Raw genomic sequence first — 17,169 nt, 5'->3', positions numbered from 1 at the left:
AGGGCTCCAGACTAACTTTTTTTACTAGGAGCGCTGTTGCCCCTGACTGAAAATTTTAGGAGCGCAAGCAGAAAATTTAGGGGCACACCTTAAATCAGCTTGCAATGCAATTATTCAAATTTCCCCCAAAATAACTGTAATACTGACAAATTCTTTAATAATAAATAGACTTGACATTATGATATGCTGTTTTATTTTAAGTTCACAGGGCTCCAGACTCAAAGTTGAGGGCAGCATCACCTCAAATCAGAACTCACACCAAGACACACCAGTTTGTTTGTTTTTTATACACAAAACAAAACAAAAAACTGGTAGCACTGGGGCTGACAATAAATCACTTAGATTAATTTAGGGTGTAGATGAAGTTAACTTTAGTTATTATCACTTATAATGTCTTAATATTAATTAAAAACAAAAGGAGAGAAAACATGTATGTATAAGGACTTGGAGTGAAAATAGCCAATAAACATCCTACTGTTTACAACGTTTTTTTGTTTTGTTTTTTTTTTTGTTTTTTTAATGAAAAAAATAATAATTTTAATGTTTAAATAAGAGTTTTCCAACATCTTAAACATTTTTCGTTTTAGGACAATCTTTGAAGGATGAACAAAAAATGTGTTGATCATTACAAAAAAAAAAACAAAAAATAAAACTTTTAACTTTATATGATATTATAGTTTTGAAGAGCAGGACAAAGATGTGTTGTAAGTGTTTGACTACCGTATTTCTGTCACATCATATTTATGGTTAGAGTTAACTTACTATTTGCCATGCTGATAAGTTGCTGATTTGTGGACTGAAAGCCTTCTGTAAGTGTTTCTCCTGGTTTCCACGTCAGCGCTGTTTGATCTGATATGGTTTATAACAGAACTCTGCGCCGAATCTGAGTGTTTCTCACTGGATCTCGTAGCGATGATGTTATTAATTCTGAGGCAATGGATTTATTCACTGGATCTGCTAGTAACAGTGTCGCGTGATCGAGATCGGCCAGCGACTGGCAAGTTCGGGGCTTTATTAGCCTACTGTCGGTGGTTCGGGGGGCTCCACTATGCGCTGCTCTGTCTATTATTGGTCCAACCTAATAAAAACGTCAACGGTCCGTGAAGCATAGCCTATATGAGTTGCGTATTTTAGTTCCACTTTCATTTTGTTTGTATTCGCTGCTACTAGGTAACGTGTCGATAGATCGCTTATTGCTCAGACGCACATCAGGTTGTGATATTTGTCTCCGTCTCCTTCCCACAGACGTTTAATCGCGCTATTCTAGTCACGGATTCATTGACGCGTCCGCTTCCACGCTTACCATGCGTTTAACGTGTGGCAAATTTACCATGTAAAATTGGATGTAAAATTCAGTCGCACACTCTCAAATTTTGGTCGCAAAATGCGACTATTTGGTCGCAGTCTGGAGCCCTGGATCGGCAAATCAGAATGATTTCTGAAGGATCATGTGACACTGAAGACTTGAAGTAGTACATTTGATAATATATTACAGTTTATGAACAGTTTGTACTGTACTGTAGAGTTATATTACAGTTTGTACTGAATTCATCCAATAAAACAAAATCCATAGTTTTAATAACATGAATGTCACGCATGCTTGAGTTTGTGTAGTTCAGAAAACCATTATGTTGAAATACAGACTACTTATTTAAATAGTAGGTTTTTTTTTTCGGCTTAATATTCCCGGCCCAAGTCCACATCACCATTTATTATGGTGTTCAACCCTTATTTAATTTATTAATTCAAAATTATGTTAAAATCCATGACAATCTGGATTCTATGGTTCACACATTCAGCGTCACTGAAACGACCAAAACTGAACTTCTTAATAAAACCCTGCTATAAAACTAGAACTTGCCCTGGATATGTCAGCAACTTGCCAAAATCACAAGTGCAAAAGACCACAGTGAACCGCAGTTGCTCTCAAAGCACGCTGAAAGTTTTGTTATGAGTGATTTCTGTGTGTTAAGCACGCCAACACCATGTAAGGAAAGGAAAGGCCGCAGTGAAGTGTGTCGCAGCTCTTCAGAACAGGAAACTGCAGAAGCTGCCGTAAAGGTGAAGCCTCGTATCGTTCGGACTTTAGTGCGCGCCAGGAGGGAGAGAACACCAGCACTGTCTGTCCCGAGCCGACTGCATTGCAGCACGAGCGTTTCCCTGCATTCACTTCTCTATTCAGTACATCTTTGAAAGGCCTCCGTTGGGTGAAGACGTGAGGATGTGACATTGACATGGGGACAGCGAGCGAATCAGATGCTAATTCAGGAACTGATTGTCAGAGTAATTTGTCACGAGTAAAGATAACAATCTTTAGAGTCATTAGTTTTGGTTTACGAGTGCATGTTTGTTTTGCACAGACGAAGTAGATTAGTGTTTAAAACTACAGTAGTCGACATTTTGAAGCCGTCCGAAGGCAAGAATGGGTATTGTTCAAAAGTCATGTATAACTTTGAAAGGTTTTGATCCACTTCAAATGTTGACTACTGTATATATACACTACGAATATTGAAGGTTGGTTATTAGTACTTTAATTCAGCAAGGACACAATACATCGACAGTACAGGATTTTAACGTTTTAAACGATTTACATTTCAAATAAATATTTTAGGGCTGGGCAACGATTAATCGCGATTAATCGCATCCAAAAAAAAAATGTTTACGTAATATGTGTGTGTAGTGTGTATAATTATTTTGTATATATAAATACACACACATGCTTGTATATATTTAAGAAAATGTGTTCTTAATAAATCAAATATTTATATTTATACATAATATTAATTATAATATATACACTACCGGTCAAAAGTTTTTGATCAGTAAGATTTTTTATGTTTTTAAATGTCTCTTCTTCTCTCCAAGGCTGCTTTATTTGATGAAAAATGACAAACAGTAATATTGTGAAATATTATGACAATTTAAAATGACTGTTTTCTATTTTATTATATTTTAAAGTGTAATTTGAAAGCTGAATTTTCTACATCATTACTGTTGCTGATTACACATCAGTTTTCAGTGTCACATGATCCTTCAGAAATGGTTCTAATATGCTGATTTTATGCTAAAAAAACATAAATTATTATTTTCAATGTTAAAAACGTGTACCATTTCCCCCCCCAAAATTAAATGATGAATAGAAAGTTCAAAAGAACAGCATTTATTTAAAATATTATATTTTCTAACATTATAAATGTCTTTCCTGTAACTTTTGATCAATTTAACTTATCCTTGATGAATAAAAGTATTTTCTAATTTCTTTCCCCCCCAAAATAAAAAAATAAAATCTTTCTGACCCCAATCTTTTGAATGGTAGTGATTAATGTTACAAAAGCTTTCCATTTCAGATCAATTCTGTTCTTTTGAACTTTCTATTCATCAAAGAATCCTGAAATAAAAATGTAAAAAAACTGTTTTCAACATGGATAATAATCATAAATGTTTCTTGAGCATCATATTATAATAATTTCTGTAGGATCATGTGAGTAATGATGCTGTAAATTCAGCTTTGATCACAGGAATAAATTACACTTCACTACATATTCGCATACAAAACCACTGTTTTAATTTGTAATAATATTTCACAATATTACTTTTTTTTTATTATTAAATAAAGCAGCCTTGGTGAGCAGAAGAGACTAAAAAAAATCTTTCTGATCTAAAACTTTTGACCGATAGTGTATATATTTATACATAATTAATATTATGTATAAATAAATATAATAATAAATATTTATACATAATTAATATTATGTATAAATAAATATAATAATAAATATTTGATATATTAAGAACACATTTTCTTAAATATATACATGCATGTGTGTGTATTTATATATACAAAATAATTATATACACACTACACACACATATATTATGCAAACACAAACTTTTATTTTGGATGCGATTAATTGTTGCCCAGCCCTAAAATATTATTAATCAAAGAATCATGAGCATCAGATCAGCATCAAGACCCTTGTTTAATCGTGAATCAGCCTAAAAATAGGCAGCACACACACACACACACACAGAGTGCTGTGTAGTGTGATAGAGTCCCTGCAGTAATTGGCTTTGACCACTAATGCAATAGAGCTGAACACAGACGCCCACATTAGGCCTCTTCCGCTGCGGTGCGGTGAATTCATTTCAAATCCATTAATATGATTAAAAATTAACACGCCGGAGGAACTGATCACATGACGTAATGTGGGTCAGATCTGGATGTTTGTGGCGCGTGTGTGTTTCCCCTCCGCTAACCCTGTCGCGATCTCCCTCCAGCTGTGCATCATGGCCGAGCAGGAGCCCACACCAGAGCAGCTGGCCGCTATCGCCGCCGAGAACGAACAGAGCGAGGCTGTCAACTACAAGCCGCCGGCACAGAAGACCCTTCAGGAGATCCAGGAACTCGACCAGCACGACGAAAGCCTCCGCAAGTACAAGGAGGCGCTGCTGGGCAACTGCAGTGTTGCTGCAGGTGTGTGCCGCTTTCTCCTACACACACACACACACACACACACACACACACACACACACACACACACACACACACACTCTCTCTGCTCTGGCCTAGTTTGATTAAGGTTTCTGTGCCACACACACACACACACACTGTAGTGTAGCAGTCCCTTTCCCAGAATTCATCACATGAACCTGCTCTTCTTTCAACACTCTTTAATTTTTTGCTTAAATGATTAGTATGTCTTGGCATGCACTACAGGTGTGTGTGTGTGTTGTGTGTTTCTGATAAACCCTATTTTATAGGGTCAAAATACCGCCTCAAAAATGGCAATATCCTTGTAGGGACACTTTAGGTTTTCTGTGATGTGAAGGTTTAGGAGAAAGAATATACAGTTTGTACAGTGTAAAGATCATTATGCCTATGGAACAATCCCATGAAATATGCAAACATGTAAAACGTCTCGACTCAGACTCATTGGCGCATCACATGATGCTCCTCCCCCCCCCCCCCTTTTTGTCCAAAAATTGCATTTAGGGATGCGCAGATATGAACATCTTCAGCTAGTACTGATATGTCTTTGTACTTAAAAGCCAATAACTGATATATTGGCTGATAAATCAAAATCCAAATTATTCTATAATTTCTGAGAACCTGATTACACAAACAAAAGTCTCTCCATTGAAAGCCGTGTCCTAAGCACACGTTATAATGTTCTCAACTTTTTTTTATGTAGCTTATGTAACCGAAAAAAAAAAACAACTTTTGCTGATAATTTACTCGCCCCCATGTCATCCAAGATATCATGTCTTTCTTTCTTCAGTCGAAAAGAAATTAAGGTTTTTGATGAGAACATTCCAGGATTTTCTCCATATAATGGACTTCAATGAGAACCAAACGGTTCAAGGTCCAAAAGACAGTTTCAGTGCAAACTGTTCAAAGGGCTTTAAACGATTCCAGACGATGAATAAGGGTCTAATCAAGTGAAACGAGCGCTCATTAAAAAAATAAATAACAAAGTTTAAGTTTTATAAGCTTAAATGCTCGCTTTGCTCTGTTCTGTGATGCGTGTTTGTGACTCTCCTATTCGAACTCGTTTATCAAAATGAACCATTTGTCAAAATGAGTCAATTTGTTCATTTTGTTCGTTGAATGAACCAGATGACACGAAAAAAGATTTGTTCATTTTGATAAACGAGTTCGAACAAAGCAAGGCGAGCATTTGAGCTTATAAAACTTAAACTTTGTTATTTTTGTTTTTAAATGACCGATCGTTTCGCTTGATAAGACCCTTATTCATCGTCTGGAATCGTTTAAAGCCCTTTGAACAGTTTGCACTGAAACTCTCATTTGGACATTGAACCGTTTGGTTCCCAATGAGTCGAATGAATCCAATGAATTTTCGACTGAAGAAAGAAAGACATGGATATCTTGGATGACATGGGGGTGAGTAAATTATCAGCAAAAGTTTTTTCAAAAGTGAACTACTCCTTTAAATGACAGACTAATGGAGAGACCCCTCACAGCTGCTCATGACAGAGTTTAAGCAATAATAACCTTTATATTTCTTTCTAAAATATCTCCTCAAAAACTTAAATTATTCATAACATTTGTGTTATAATATGCATATATTTATATATATATATAAAATATGTATATTTGAAGAGTTCAGATGCAAAAGCCTCTAAGTGCCATTTGAAATTTTCTTTCTAAAATGATAATTTTTATCAAGCTTGTAAATTTAAGTTCAGTAATTTCACTTAAATGGCAATGAAGATTACCTATTAATTGTCATTTAAGTGAAATTACTGAACTTAAATATACAAGCTTGATAAAAATGGTCATTTTAGAAGAAAATTTCAAATGGCATTTAGAGGCTTTTGCATCTGAACTCTTCATTTATAAATGTAGTTATTTTAAATGGTAACATTTCAGAATATTACTGTTTTTACTGTATTTCTGATAAATGCAGCCTTTGTGAGCATGATACTTCTTTTAAGAACATTCAAGTGTCAAGTTACCTTTATTTATGTAGCGCTTTTTACAATACTTAGATTGTATCAAAGCAGCTTCACAGTGATAACATGAAAATCATAGAAGTTTGTTTCTAGAAGAAAATCAATAATATTGTGTAAGTGTGTTATATATATATATATATATATATTCCGACCCCAAACTTGTGACAATGTCAGGGAAATGTTATTACCTTCTCTTTGATGATTACAACATGACATTTTTAGAGGCGTCGATTCCGCCGAATTGAAACTTTTAAAAGTTTCTCAAATTTAATGAAACCAACACGATTACAGAACCTGCATTTCTTAGCGCAGGTGTTTTAAACTCAATTGGTGAAGGATTATTTCTCCTCTCTCTCGGTTGCTGAAGCTCCAATCGCAGTCCGCTTCTGATATGGCGTACGAATCGACCCGTAGCTTGATAAATATTCAGCGTGTGATCGTTCCTCCAGATACGCGTGTTGTTCCAGGACCCATCAGATAATGTTGATCCAGGAATGTGTCGTCCTCGGGTGAATCATGTTGTTCTGGGCTAGTGCTGAAGACTCTTGCGTCACCTCTGCCGTCCTCGTGCGTCGGCTCTCAGGAACGAGGCTGTGTCTCGAGAGTTCCTGCTCCTTTTGCTCTCATCAGCGGTGTGACGGTTCATCCCTTCACCGGAAGAGCTTTTTGAATCTCATTTCCTACTGTAGAGTGACTGAAGCACCACACAGACATCAGAGATGATGATGATGGTAATCTCCCGCTGTGTGTTTCTGTAGCTCCTGCGTTTACGTGGACATCAGTTGTTGGGCTATTGGTCGTACTCTAAACAAAACTCGGAAGTTGCTTGTGGAACAAGCGGCAGCAAATTGGTTTACCAAAGTTAGTTTTCCCAAATACACCCTCTCTCCTCATCCAACTAAACACCCGGCCTGATCTCACGACATTAGCGGAGCCGGAGGTTGAGCTGCTCAAACAAACAAAAGCGCTCTCTGGACGTTCTCGTCGTCACACATTCCTCAGGAAGTCGAGCTGTCAGCATCTCCGAAATCTGGAATAGGATTCGTTATTTTAACCCTTGTGCTGCATTAGATTTTTAACACCGTTGAGTGCATTAAGGACCAAAAATGCCCACATATTAAACATTGCCTAAAATATTATATATTATTATTATTTTCCACTTTTGCCAAGTTAAATCTTTTAACCAGCATCAGTCCTCATCATAACTACCAAAAATGTATTCAATTTCAGGATTTTAACCCTTTAATTACCAGTTTTGTTTGCAAAACCATCGATTTGTATAAGAGGAAAAAACACAAAAATTCAATTATTTTCAATAAACTAAATGCAAAGAGAAAACTTTAGATTTGGATTATCACAGTCCCACTTTGCAAAAAATCCCACTTAGCGCGTTAGAGACCAAAAATGGCCACCTATTAAACATTGCCTATTGCCTAAAATAAGGTGCATTTCCACCCATAGGGAATAAATATGTAGTGACGTCATCTGGTGGAATACACTATATAATGCAAATATAATGCTTTTGCTTCAAAATGAAAGGATGTTTGTGCAAAAATCATGTTTCATGTATTACTGACAGCCTCAGATTTAAACAACGTTTTAATGGGTTTCAATGGGCCATTTTTGGTCTTTATGGTGCTGAGTGTTACTATTTGATCTACACAGTGTGTGTTATACATATTTTGCAAAATGGGATCACATTTTTTACATGTATCCAAAAAGTCACAATTTTGCCAAATTTCATACCATTTGCATTAAAACAGCCAAAATGGTCAAAGAAATTAAACTGCAAAAGACCAAAAATGTCCCTAATGCAGCATAACGGTTAAGGTCATTCTTTATTCCAAATTAGACTTGAGTCTGGTGAAGGTGATGAGAAAATGCTGTTAATGTAACATGTTATGTGGAGTTGTTAAAGGTGCAATGTGTAACAAAGTTGAGTATCTATTAACAGAAATGCAATATGACATCCATAACTATGTTTTCAGTGGTGTATAAAGAACTTACTTAATTAGCCGTAATGTTTTTATTACCTTAGAATGAGACATTAATAGCTCCATAACCGAGGGAATCCCCTTCTATGAAGGTCGCCATGTTGTGACGTCATATTCCTACCGTAGCCGAACGCGAACACACAGTGCTACAGAACGCGTTTCATCACTACCTTGAAAGAGAAGTAGCGGAAAGCTAGCCTTACACTCCGTGAGTAGTGACTTTTCCCTTGTGAGTGGTGTAAAATATGTAGTTGGGATTGTTTCATGTAACTTAGTTCTCCCTCGCTGTGTTATGGGTTTGTTATGTTGGGGATAGATGTGCTGTTACGTTCGTGAGACAGCTGATGATTAGTATTCATGTCATTGACCGTAAAACAGTACGTTACAGGAATCACTAACCCGTCGATAGAGACTTTTACTAAAGTCTAAAGTCGATCGCGAAGAGTTTTCAAAATCAGAGAAAAAAGCCTATTGTGTGTAGTAAATAGTATCTATGGGATGCGGAGATGACATGATTGTAACAGCGCGCGCACTTCCGACCTTTGGACTCATGCGGACGAGTCCCAGCTCAGCCACAGTAACAGCTCATATTAGCCAGCTAAACTATTACTACCCTGTTAGAAAAAATATATAGCTGCTCCCTCGCTGTATTATGGGTTTGCTACAGTATGTGGGGAGAAATGTGCTGCTGGTTACGTTTGTGAGACAATCAGCTGATTAATATTATTTTATTAAATTATATATTAAAACCCTTGATCCTCACCTGACTATGGCTTTGTAAACAGTATTCATGATGTGGTTTATAATGGACTGTGGTACAGAAACAGTGACAATGTTACACACTCTTGGCTTACTCTGGCTATTCTCTGCTGTCTCAGCCGACGAGATGTTTGTCCCGTTTTAGCAACCGTAGCTTCTTCGAAAGGGAGGGGTGAGCAGTGGGCTGAGCCCTTAGTGCAAACCTGGTGCAAACTCGCAACCGAACCACTAGATGTCGCTAAAAGTCACACATTGCTCCTTTAAAGGAGTAGTTCACTTTTAAAAAAAAAACTTTTGCTGATAATTTACTCACCCCCATGTCATCCAAGATTTCCATGTCTTTCTTTCTTCAGTTGAAAAGAAATTAAGGTTTTTGATGAGAACATTCCAGGATTTTTCTCCATATAATGCACTTCAATGGGAACCAAACGGTTCAAGGTCCAAAAGATAGTTTCAGTGAAAACTGTTCAAAGGGCTTTAAACGATTCCAGATGATGAATATGGGTCTTATCAAGGACCCTTCGAGTCATGACTCGAAATCAGGGCCTTGATTTGGTATGAGTGTTGTACATAATTATACTCATTCCCACGAGTTCCGCTTTTATGTTTCCTTGAATTTATTCGTTAGCATGCAAGTTTAGCAACTGTTCACACTTGGCATGTTTGGTTCGTTTCAGACATTTGTGTGGTTACTTTTAACAACTGACATTCACCCTGGTGCCACCAAACAAGTGGACCGAGACGCTGCAAAGATGGGTCTTGACAATGAACTGGTGCTTTTCGAATGAAAAATGAACACAATACGGACCACAGACATGCAAACGAGCCCAAAACAGGACGTGATGTCACAATATGTGACTCACTCTAAAAAGGACTGAATGCTCAAGCATACCTGTTTTTTTTCTCATCATAGTGGCGACGTCACCTATTATGTTACCCAGTAAAAAAAAACGCGTTGTCACACGGCAGATCTTTATTTGTGTGTGCAAACGTGGAGCTGTTTTGATTCCTTTGCACTTTTGAGTCCTCAGCTGGTCAGATTACCATCACATGTATGCACATACAACGAGTGTGTTTAGCCCAGAACACAGCATCGTTTCAGATGTTCGGTGAGTTTGGACGCAAAATATGCGTCGTAGAATCTGTCCATTCATGATGTGAACGTGTCCTTGTTCCTTGCGTTTTGTGTCTTTAGGTTTGGTGTTAAATTTTATTGTGAATGCTAAGCGAACCAAGACTAAATCTATCATTTTCTCTTTTCTCTCGGGTCCACTTGCACAACATTCATCTTTAGTGTGTAAAATATAGACCCTTTTACAGTTGGTAAACATGGTGATGTTTTTTGTGGGCGGAGCTTAGGTGGAGGCCTAACGATCCCTCTGGCCGCTTCACTAACGCTAGTTAGCAAGTATTGTTAGCTTGTTTTTTAACAATGACTGGAGAAAATCCGATATTATCTTAATGTGTAAGGTCACTCAGTGTCCAGGACCGCGATTGTTATTTCCAAAAGTTATTTTTAACGGACGGAACCAGATTGGCCGACCCGTAGCCGCCTACACACTCACTCAATGCATGGATGATCTGACAGGATTAACGTACGTTACCTCGGTTGAGTGGCCTGACTTCTACACCTACCTTATAGAGAAACCGATCGTAAAGAGAAACTGAGGGCATATAAATCTTTAGATGCCTATATGGTCCTGTACAAGACTTGTGTGTACGATCCGCAGTTCTGCCGAGCCAGCGCCGAGACCACGACAATGTAAAGAGTGACATTACAGTGCGATTATAATGATGTGAATATTTTCTAGAAATAAAAGTTCCAGATACAGCATATTCATTTTTCATCAATTCTTGCACCAAACAACACAACAAGATGACATTTAATAATAGTCACAATTATTTAAGCTCCTTATTATGTAGCCGAATCTGTGCTGTTTTGTATTGGCCGCCTCCAGTTTTCACTTTGTTTTGCCTCCAGCTAGCGCCGTGACGTAACTGTGATGTCGGCGCAAAAGGGGTCTATTAATACAATGATCAACATTTGATTGGTTTGGCCTGTTGGTTGAGGTTTGTAGATCGACACACAATTGAATCTGACTGCACTGTTTTTCCATTTTCCCAACTAAATTCAACGTTGGAATTCAAATCCTCTTGTGCTGTGTGAATGCTGACACATTGAACCCAATGTGTGTGCTTAAATATTATTCGGCACATAACTGCATCAGTTTCAGTCATAAATGGAAAGGAGCATAATGTGTAAGGTCACATGCATTGGGGTATTCGCAAGATGCTCTTAAATTGTTGTAAAAACACAAATATATGGAGTAAGCAAGCATTTCGGTAAATGAATACATTTGTCTAAAGTATTACCCGCCTCAACTCAAATCAAAAATCCTTTCCATAAGAGTCAGCCATTTTCTGAAATGAAATCCAGGCCGTTTCTTATGTCATTTTCTTGTCTTTTGTTGACTTTGCAGATCCCACCGTTCCTAACGTTCAGGTGACACGGCTAACTCTTGTGTGCGAGACGGCTCCTGCCCCGCTGACCCTTGACCTGCAAGGTGAGTGGCGAACACTGGTGTTCTTAAAGGTGTAGTTCACCCAAAAATAACAATCGTCATCTCACCCTCATGTCGTTCCAAACCCATAAGACTTGCGTTCAACCTCAGCATCTTTGTCCATCCGTGGAAAGGCAATAAAAAAAAGTCAAGTTTGTAATCGATATGAATCGTACATTTTGATTTTATCATCATCAGTGCACATCAAATATGGTCAGCGGAAGCTCAAACATGTCAATATTTAGCTTTTATTTAGTAATGAACATTACAGATTTGTTTTGAGAATCAGACTTAGCATGGTTAGCATGAGACCTGTTATTTTACTAAATGTGTAGCACGTATATTCAAAAACCCTATTTATTTAATCACATCACAACATGTACATGTTATGATGTAATAGTCTGAGCTCATTTCTCTTGGATATATTCATGCCGTTATTATTATTAGTGAGTGTTGTGACTAAGCCAAACCAAACCTCTGGTGTGGGATCTTACAGTCACATGACCCAGATAAAGCACAGCAACCAGAGAGAGAGAGAGAGAGAGATGAAGATGAGAGGAGAGAGTGTGTGTCCTGCAGCCATCTGCTGGAAACATGATTCAACTGCAGTCTGTGTCTTTCTGTTGCGTATTTGTTCTTATCCAGGTCATTATTAGTGGTCAACGGATGCATGCTTTTTAATAACAGGATGGCTGATATAAATGGACAACCTCTGTAGTCTCATTTAGACACTTGTTATCCTTTCAAGACAAGGAAAAGCTTTAAAGTCCCTCTGTAGTCAATCATTGTAGCCCTTAACTAGTCTTGGATCACAAAAACTTTCTTAAAAAAAGCTTGAATGTAATTCGACACCCTTGCCTCATTTAGTATGCACGGTTCTATGAATATTCAAATAAGCCTCCACTCACTCACTGATCACTCCCACTGATTGGTTACAAGGTAGTGTGTGACGTAAGAAACGCCAGTGATTTCAAACCGTTATTGAGACTGTCTTTGGTTCACTGCAGCTTTAAGGAGAAAATACTCAGCAATGCTGTTGACTTATGAATTTACACATGGTGTGTCTTAAAGGGATACTCCCTCGACAGGTCGACAGTTTCTGGTCTCATTGACTTCCATAGTAGGAAAAAAATACACTATGGAAGTCAATGAGACCAGAAACTGTCTGGTTACTGATATTCTTCTAAATATCAAAAAATCGGCTGAATGCATTCGAAAACGGGAAAACTCAACTCTTTAACTCTGGGGGAGTGGTAAAATGAGCCTATTTCCAAAAAAAGTGGAGTATCCCTTTAAAGCCACAATATGTATTTTTTCTGCATTAAAAATAGCAAAAATAACTCTATCTATGTTATATATTTCTGTTAGATATGTACTTACATTATCCCGACAGTTTCCACCAAATTTCAAATACGGAGAAATTTATAGTTTAATTCGAAGACACGGGACGTTTCTTTATTTCCGTTTCGTCGCCCGTCTATGGCGTCATATAACCTTTGACTCCTCTATTTTCTCTAACTTCCTTGCGGAACCCGGCGAAACCGCCAAACACAAAGGGGAACACTGGACTACCGCCAAAAAAGCAAAGAAAATGACGAAGAAAAAAAAAGTAGTACGTATTTTTATGTGTGTAAATCATGTGCCCGCTCACGAGCGCTGCTCTTAACAGACACACTGTCCCCGGTGCTCGCGCACAAAGCGCTCCCCGTTCACAGTAACCGGGTCGTCTCATTCAAATCAGCCAACTGTTGCTGTTAGCGAGCCGCGCACATTGAATACTCATACGAGTCATGCTGCGAATGTACGTGCCCGCTTCAGCTCTCTCATGCTTACTAAATAAACGCCTCACCTCCGGCGCCGTGCACTCACTACATTCCCTTTAGCCTTTAGCACATAGTGGATGAATAACGCAAACCCAGTCAAACGTTTGACTGCAGTATCTTATGTGCTTTATAATCCGGTGCGCTCTATATATGAAAAATATTCTAAAATAGGTCATTCATTGAAGGAGCGTAATATAAATATTTATATTCGTCTGTATAATAGTTATGGACCACGATTACGCTTTGCCTGCACGTTCTGCGGCTACAGCCAGCTCATTAGCTAAAGCTCAAACGTACCTGAAAAATATGACCCGAGAAGGGTTTGGGACAGGAGAAGCATGACACAGGTAAACATTGGGGTTGCATTTAAAGCTTCTCGACAAGCTAAATCTACAGAGAGATGCCGTATATCCGTATATTTTGTGAAACGATGATGTCATGTCATGAGCTGAGCTGGTTGTCATTGACAGCGACAACAACTCCCGTGAGCCCACGCTCTTTCCCGACGTCATCAAAGTACGTCTTTTGTTATTATTTTAAACGAGTGACCCCTGGTGGCCAAAAATCGCATACTGTACGTTTAAAGGAGAACTCTGGCGCAAAATGAACCTTTGGTCTAATAAAACATCGGTACCTAGTCGACCGTTCTCTGAGATTTGTTTTCATGATAGTCGAATGTAAAGAGTTTTATCTCTAAAAACTGTTAAAGCGTATAATGCTAGTCTATGGGGGCATTTACTAAGTAAAAAGAAATCGCTAGTTTATACCACTAACAAGGCTCAAAATATCCCCACACTAACACAGTAACATAATGAGGGTCCCTACATGCAAAACGAAGCATTGAGAACTTTGTAAGTGTACAGACCGTTTAATAAGAAGATATTTTATAAAGACAGTCCACTTCGTGTATACAGCCAGCGCCATCTTTGGAAAACAGTCTCGACCAGTCGAACGACGAATGAAATCACAAGGGACATTACTGGTGTATTTTCTCAGATTTAAACAAACCGAAAGCTCTTTGGTTCTGGGCTGCTGTGAGGAGGGTTAATGTGTCAGTGTCCTGTTCCTTGTTCCTCTCTCAGGTGATCTGGAGTCCTATAAGAAGCAGTCGTTCGTGCTGAAGGAGGCAGTGGAGTACAGGATAAAGATCAGCTTCAAGGTTAGATGCTCACAACAGGAAACATTTGAACTGTAATCGCTAGGGATGAATGGTTCAACTTAAAAATACCATGTATTAGTGTCTGTTATTAGATGATGTCAATGATGATGCCCTGTATGTCCACATTACGTCATGGCTGCGTGAATAAATCTGCTGTGGGATAAACACTGACACATTGTGTACGACTGCATATGCAAACATGCTGCACTGAATTAACGTCACGTCACTGCTCCACATCTGTTTACAGGTAAACAAAGAGATCGTCTCGGGGTTGAAGTACGTACAGCAGACCTTCAGGAAAGGGGTGAAGAGTAAGTGTTCTTGAAAAATTACACACTTTTGCAAGTCGCACATTAATTTTGGATTCTGCTAAATAAAAAAAATGCAGTACGACTAATACTAATATGACCTATAAATACTGTAATACTTCATTTACATAATTGTATTTATTTTACTCGTGAGTTTTTCATGGGTATTTGGCAACGCATATCTAAACATTTTGACACTTTCAAGCAACCTTAATTTGTATCGCTTGACTCTTGTTTTAATTTTGGAGTGAAATTATATGATCCACATATTTTTGGACAGCCCTAATTGTAACGTTTGCCGTAAAGCAGTCGAATTTTGTAGTTCTTTTTGTGGTCTGGTTACTACCCGAACCCTGGAGTTTCGTAGTGCCAGTGAATGCGATACAGACCCCGTCAGGCTATGGCAGAAGTGCCTTTAACCCTGTTACGACTTGATGAACCACTGATAAGATTTTGGAAACATTATTTTAAGGTAAAAAATGTTACATATACCCCTTTTCCACCAAAAAAAGAACTGGTTCGGAACTGGTGCTGGTTCGGAGTTGGTTCAGCTTGCGAACCGCTTCAGAACCTATTTGTTTTTCCACTGACTAGAGCGCCCAGGGAACGACGTTGTTACGTCACTGTGTACGTCGCCATACGTCTATTGCAAATACAACATTTCTTTCGGATTATCTCTAACTCGTATACCAAGAAAGCTTTAAAAACAATTGAAATATGTAAGTCTTTTAATCTTTTCGTTTGATATGTAATTTTTTCTGATTAAGTTATGTACCCCTGTAATTAGTGGTGCACGATATATCGGCCGCCGATATAATATCGGCCGATTTGGTCAATTTTTTACACATCGGTATCGTTCCGATGTCAAAATAGGGCCGATGTGAACAGGCCGATGATCATTCCCTGTGTATTTGACGTGCGTGGGGGGCGGGGATGTTTGTTTTTGCACGCGTATTAAAAGCGCAAGTGCGTTTAAACATCAAGCGCACGAAGACTGGAACTGGTGAGCTGTTTTCTGCCAGCCTTCCTAATGCGTATTTTTGTCCCGCCAAAGCCATATTTGACCGGTAAGTGATGTAGATGAGTGACTGGTGCGCTTGTTTAACTGAGGGAACCAGAGTCAATTAAAGCACCGGTCACGCGCGCCGCCTTCAAAATGTCTTTCGCTTGTTTAACGGAGGGAACAAGAGAGAGTGAAAGCACCGGTCACGCGCGCCGTCTTCAAAATGTCTTTCGCTTGTTTAACGGAGGGAACAAGAGTGAAAGCACCGGTCACGCGCGCCGTCTTCAAAATGTCTTGCTCTCTCTCCCCCTCACGCATGTTTATGAATTGAGTTGACTGAATATCTTTGAGAATAAACGATGGTAAAAGGTCGGAAGACCGAAGTTTTTTTCTTCTGAACTACTGGTTGTGAATTGTGAAACCACACTTTCAATAAACCAAAAAAAAATCTATCGTGTTGATGAAATGTTTTCTGTGTCGACTGTCGAGACCATAGACTGTAAAAATAGGTCGAGACAAATCTCGTGCGATGTTCTAAACTGCCTGGATAATCACACAACGTGTGCCGTGGTTCCGTTAATGACACGTCCGATTCGCAAACTAATGACTCCTTTGAACCGATTCACTTTAATGAATGGTTAAAACAACTGATCTGTCCAACACTGAGCTCAAGATACATAAATCGGAAACACTTTACAATAAGGTTCCATTATTAAACCATTAAATGTACACTTTAATAAATGGAACCTTATTGTAAAGTGTAAGGTTAATAGATTAATAGAATGTTAACAAATTTTGTTAACATTGTATTAGTTTCTGTGGATTTACTCCATGACAAAACTACCCATGACAAAACTGTGGATTTACTCCATGACAAATCATTCTAGAATGATTCATTCTTTCCAAATATAGCAATTCAAGTAATCTGGTGAAATTGTTTTTATATCACAATATATATCGCAGAAAAATAAAATATCACAATGTCATTTTTTACCAATATCGTGCAGCCCTAATCCTCGCTATGTGTTTTCTATACAGGGATATCGACATCGGTAAATATCGGTATCGGCCATAACAGCAATGTTAAT

The 17,169-nt window shown here is 38.2% G+C and overlaps 1 protein-coding gene across 1 annotated transcript in view; it reads left to right on the top strand.

Annotated features, from left to right (window-relative positions):
• arhgdia (Rho GDP dissociation inhibitor alpha) overlaps positions 1–17,169 on the top strand; it is a 38,164-nt gene that overhangs the window by 18,783 nt on the left and 2,212 nt on the right. The window contains exons 2-5 of the mRNA XM_089128864.1: positions 4,279–4,474; positions 11,708–11,791; positions 14,694–14,770; positions 15,018–15,081. Of these exons, the coding sequence (XP_088984990.1) occupies positions 4,288–4,474; positions 11,708–11,791; positions 14,694–14,770; positions 15,018–15,081 (412 nt within the window). The 5' untranslated portion in view covers positions 4,279–4,287. The remainder of the gene's footprint in view (positions 1–4,278; positions 4,475–11,707; positions 11,792–14,693; positions 14,771–15,017; positions 15,082–17,169) is intronic.

Source organism: Pimephales promelas, chromosome 3 (genome assembly GCF_988280905.1).
Source record: "Pimephales promelas chromosome 3, fPimPro1.hap1.1, whole genome shotgun sequence".
Lineage (NCBI taxonomy): Eukaryota > Metazoa > Chordata > Actinopteri > Cypriniformes > Leuciscidae > Pimephales > Pimephales promelas.
Note: the sequence above shows the minus strand (reverse complement) of the source record. Positions and strands in the feature narration are given on the sequence as shown.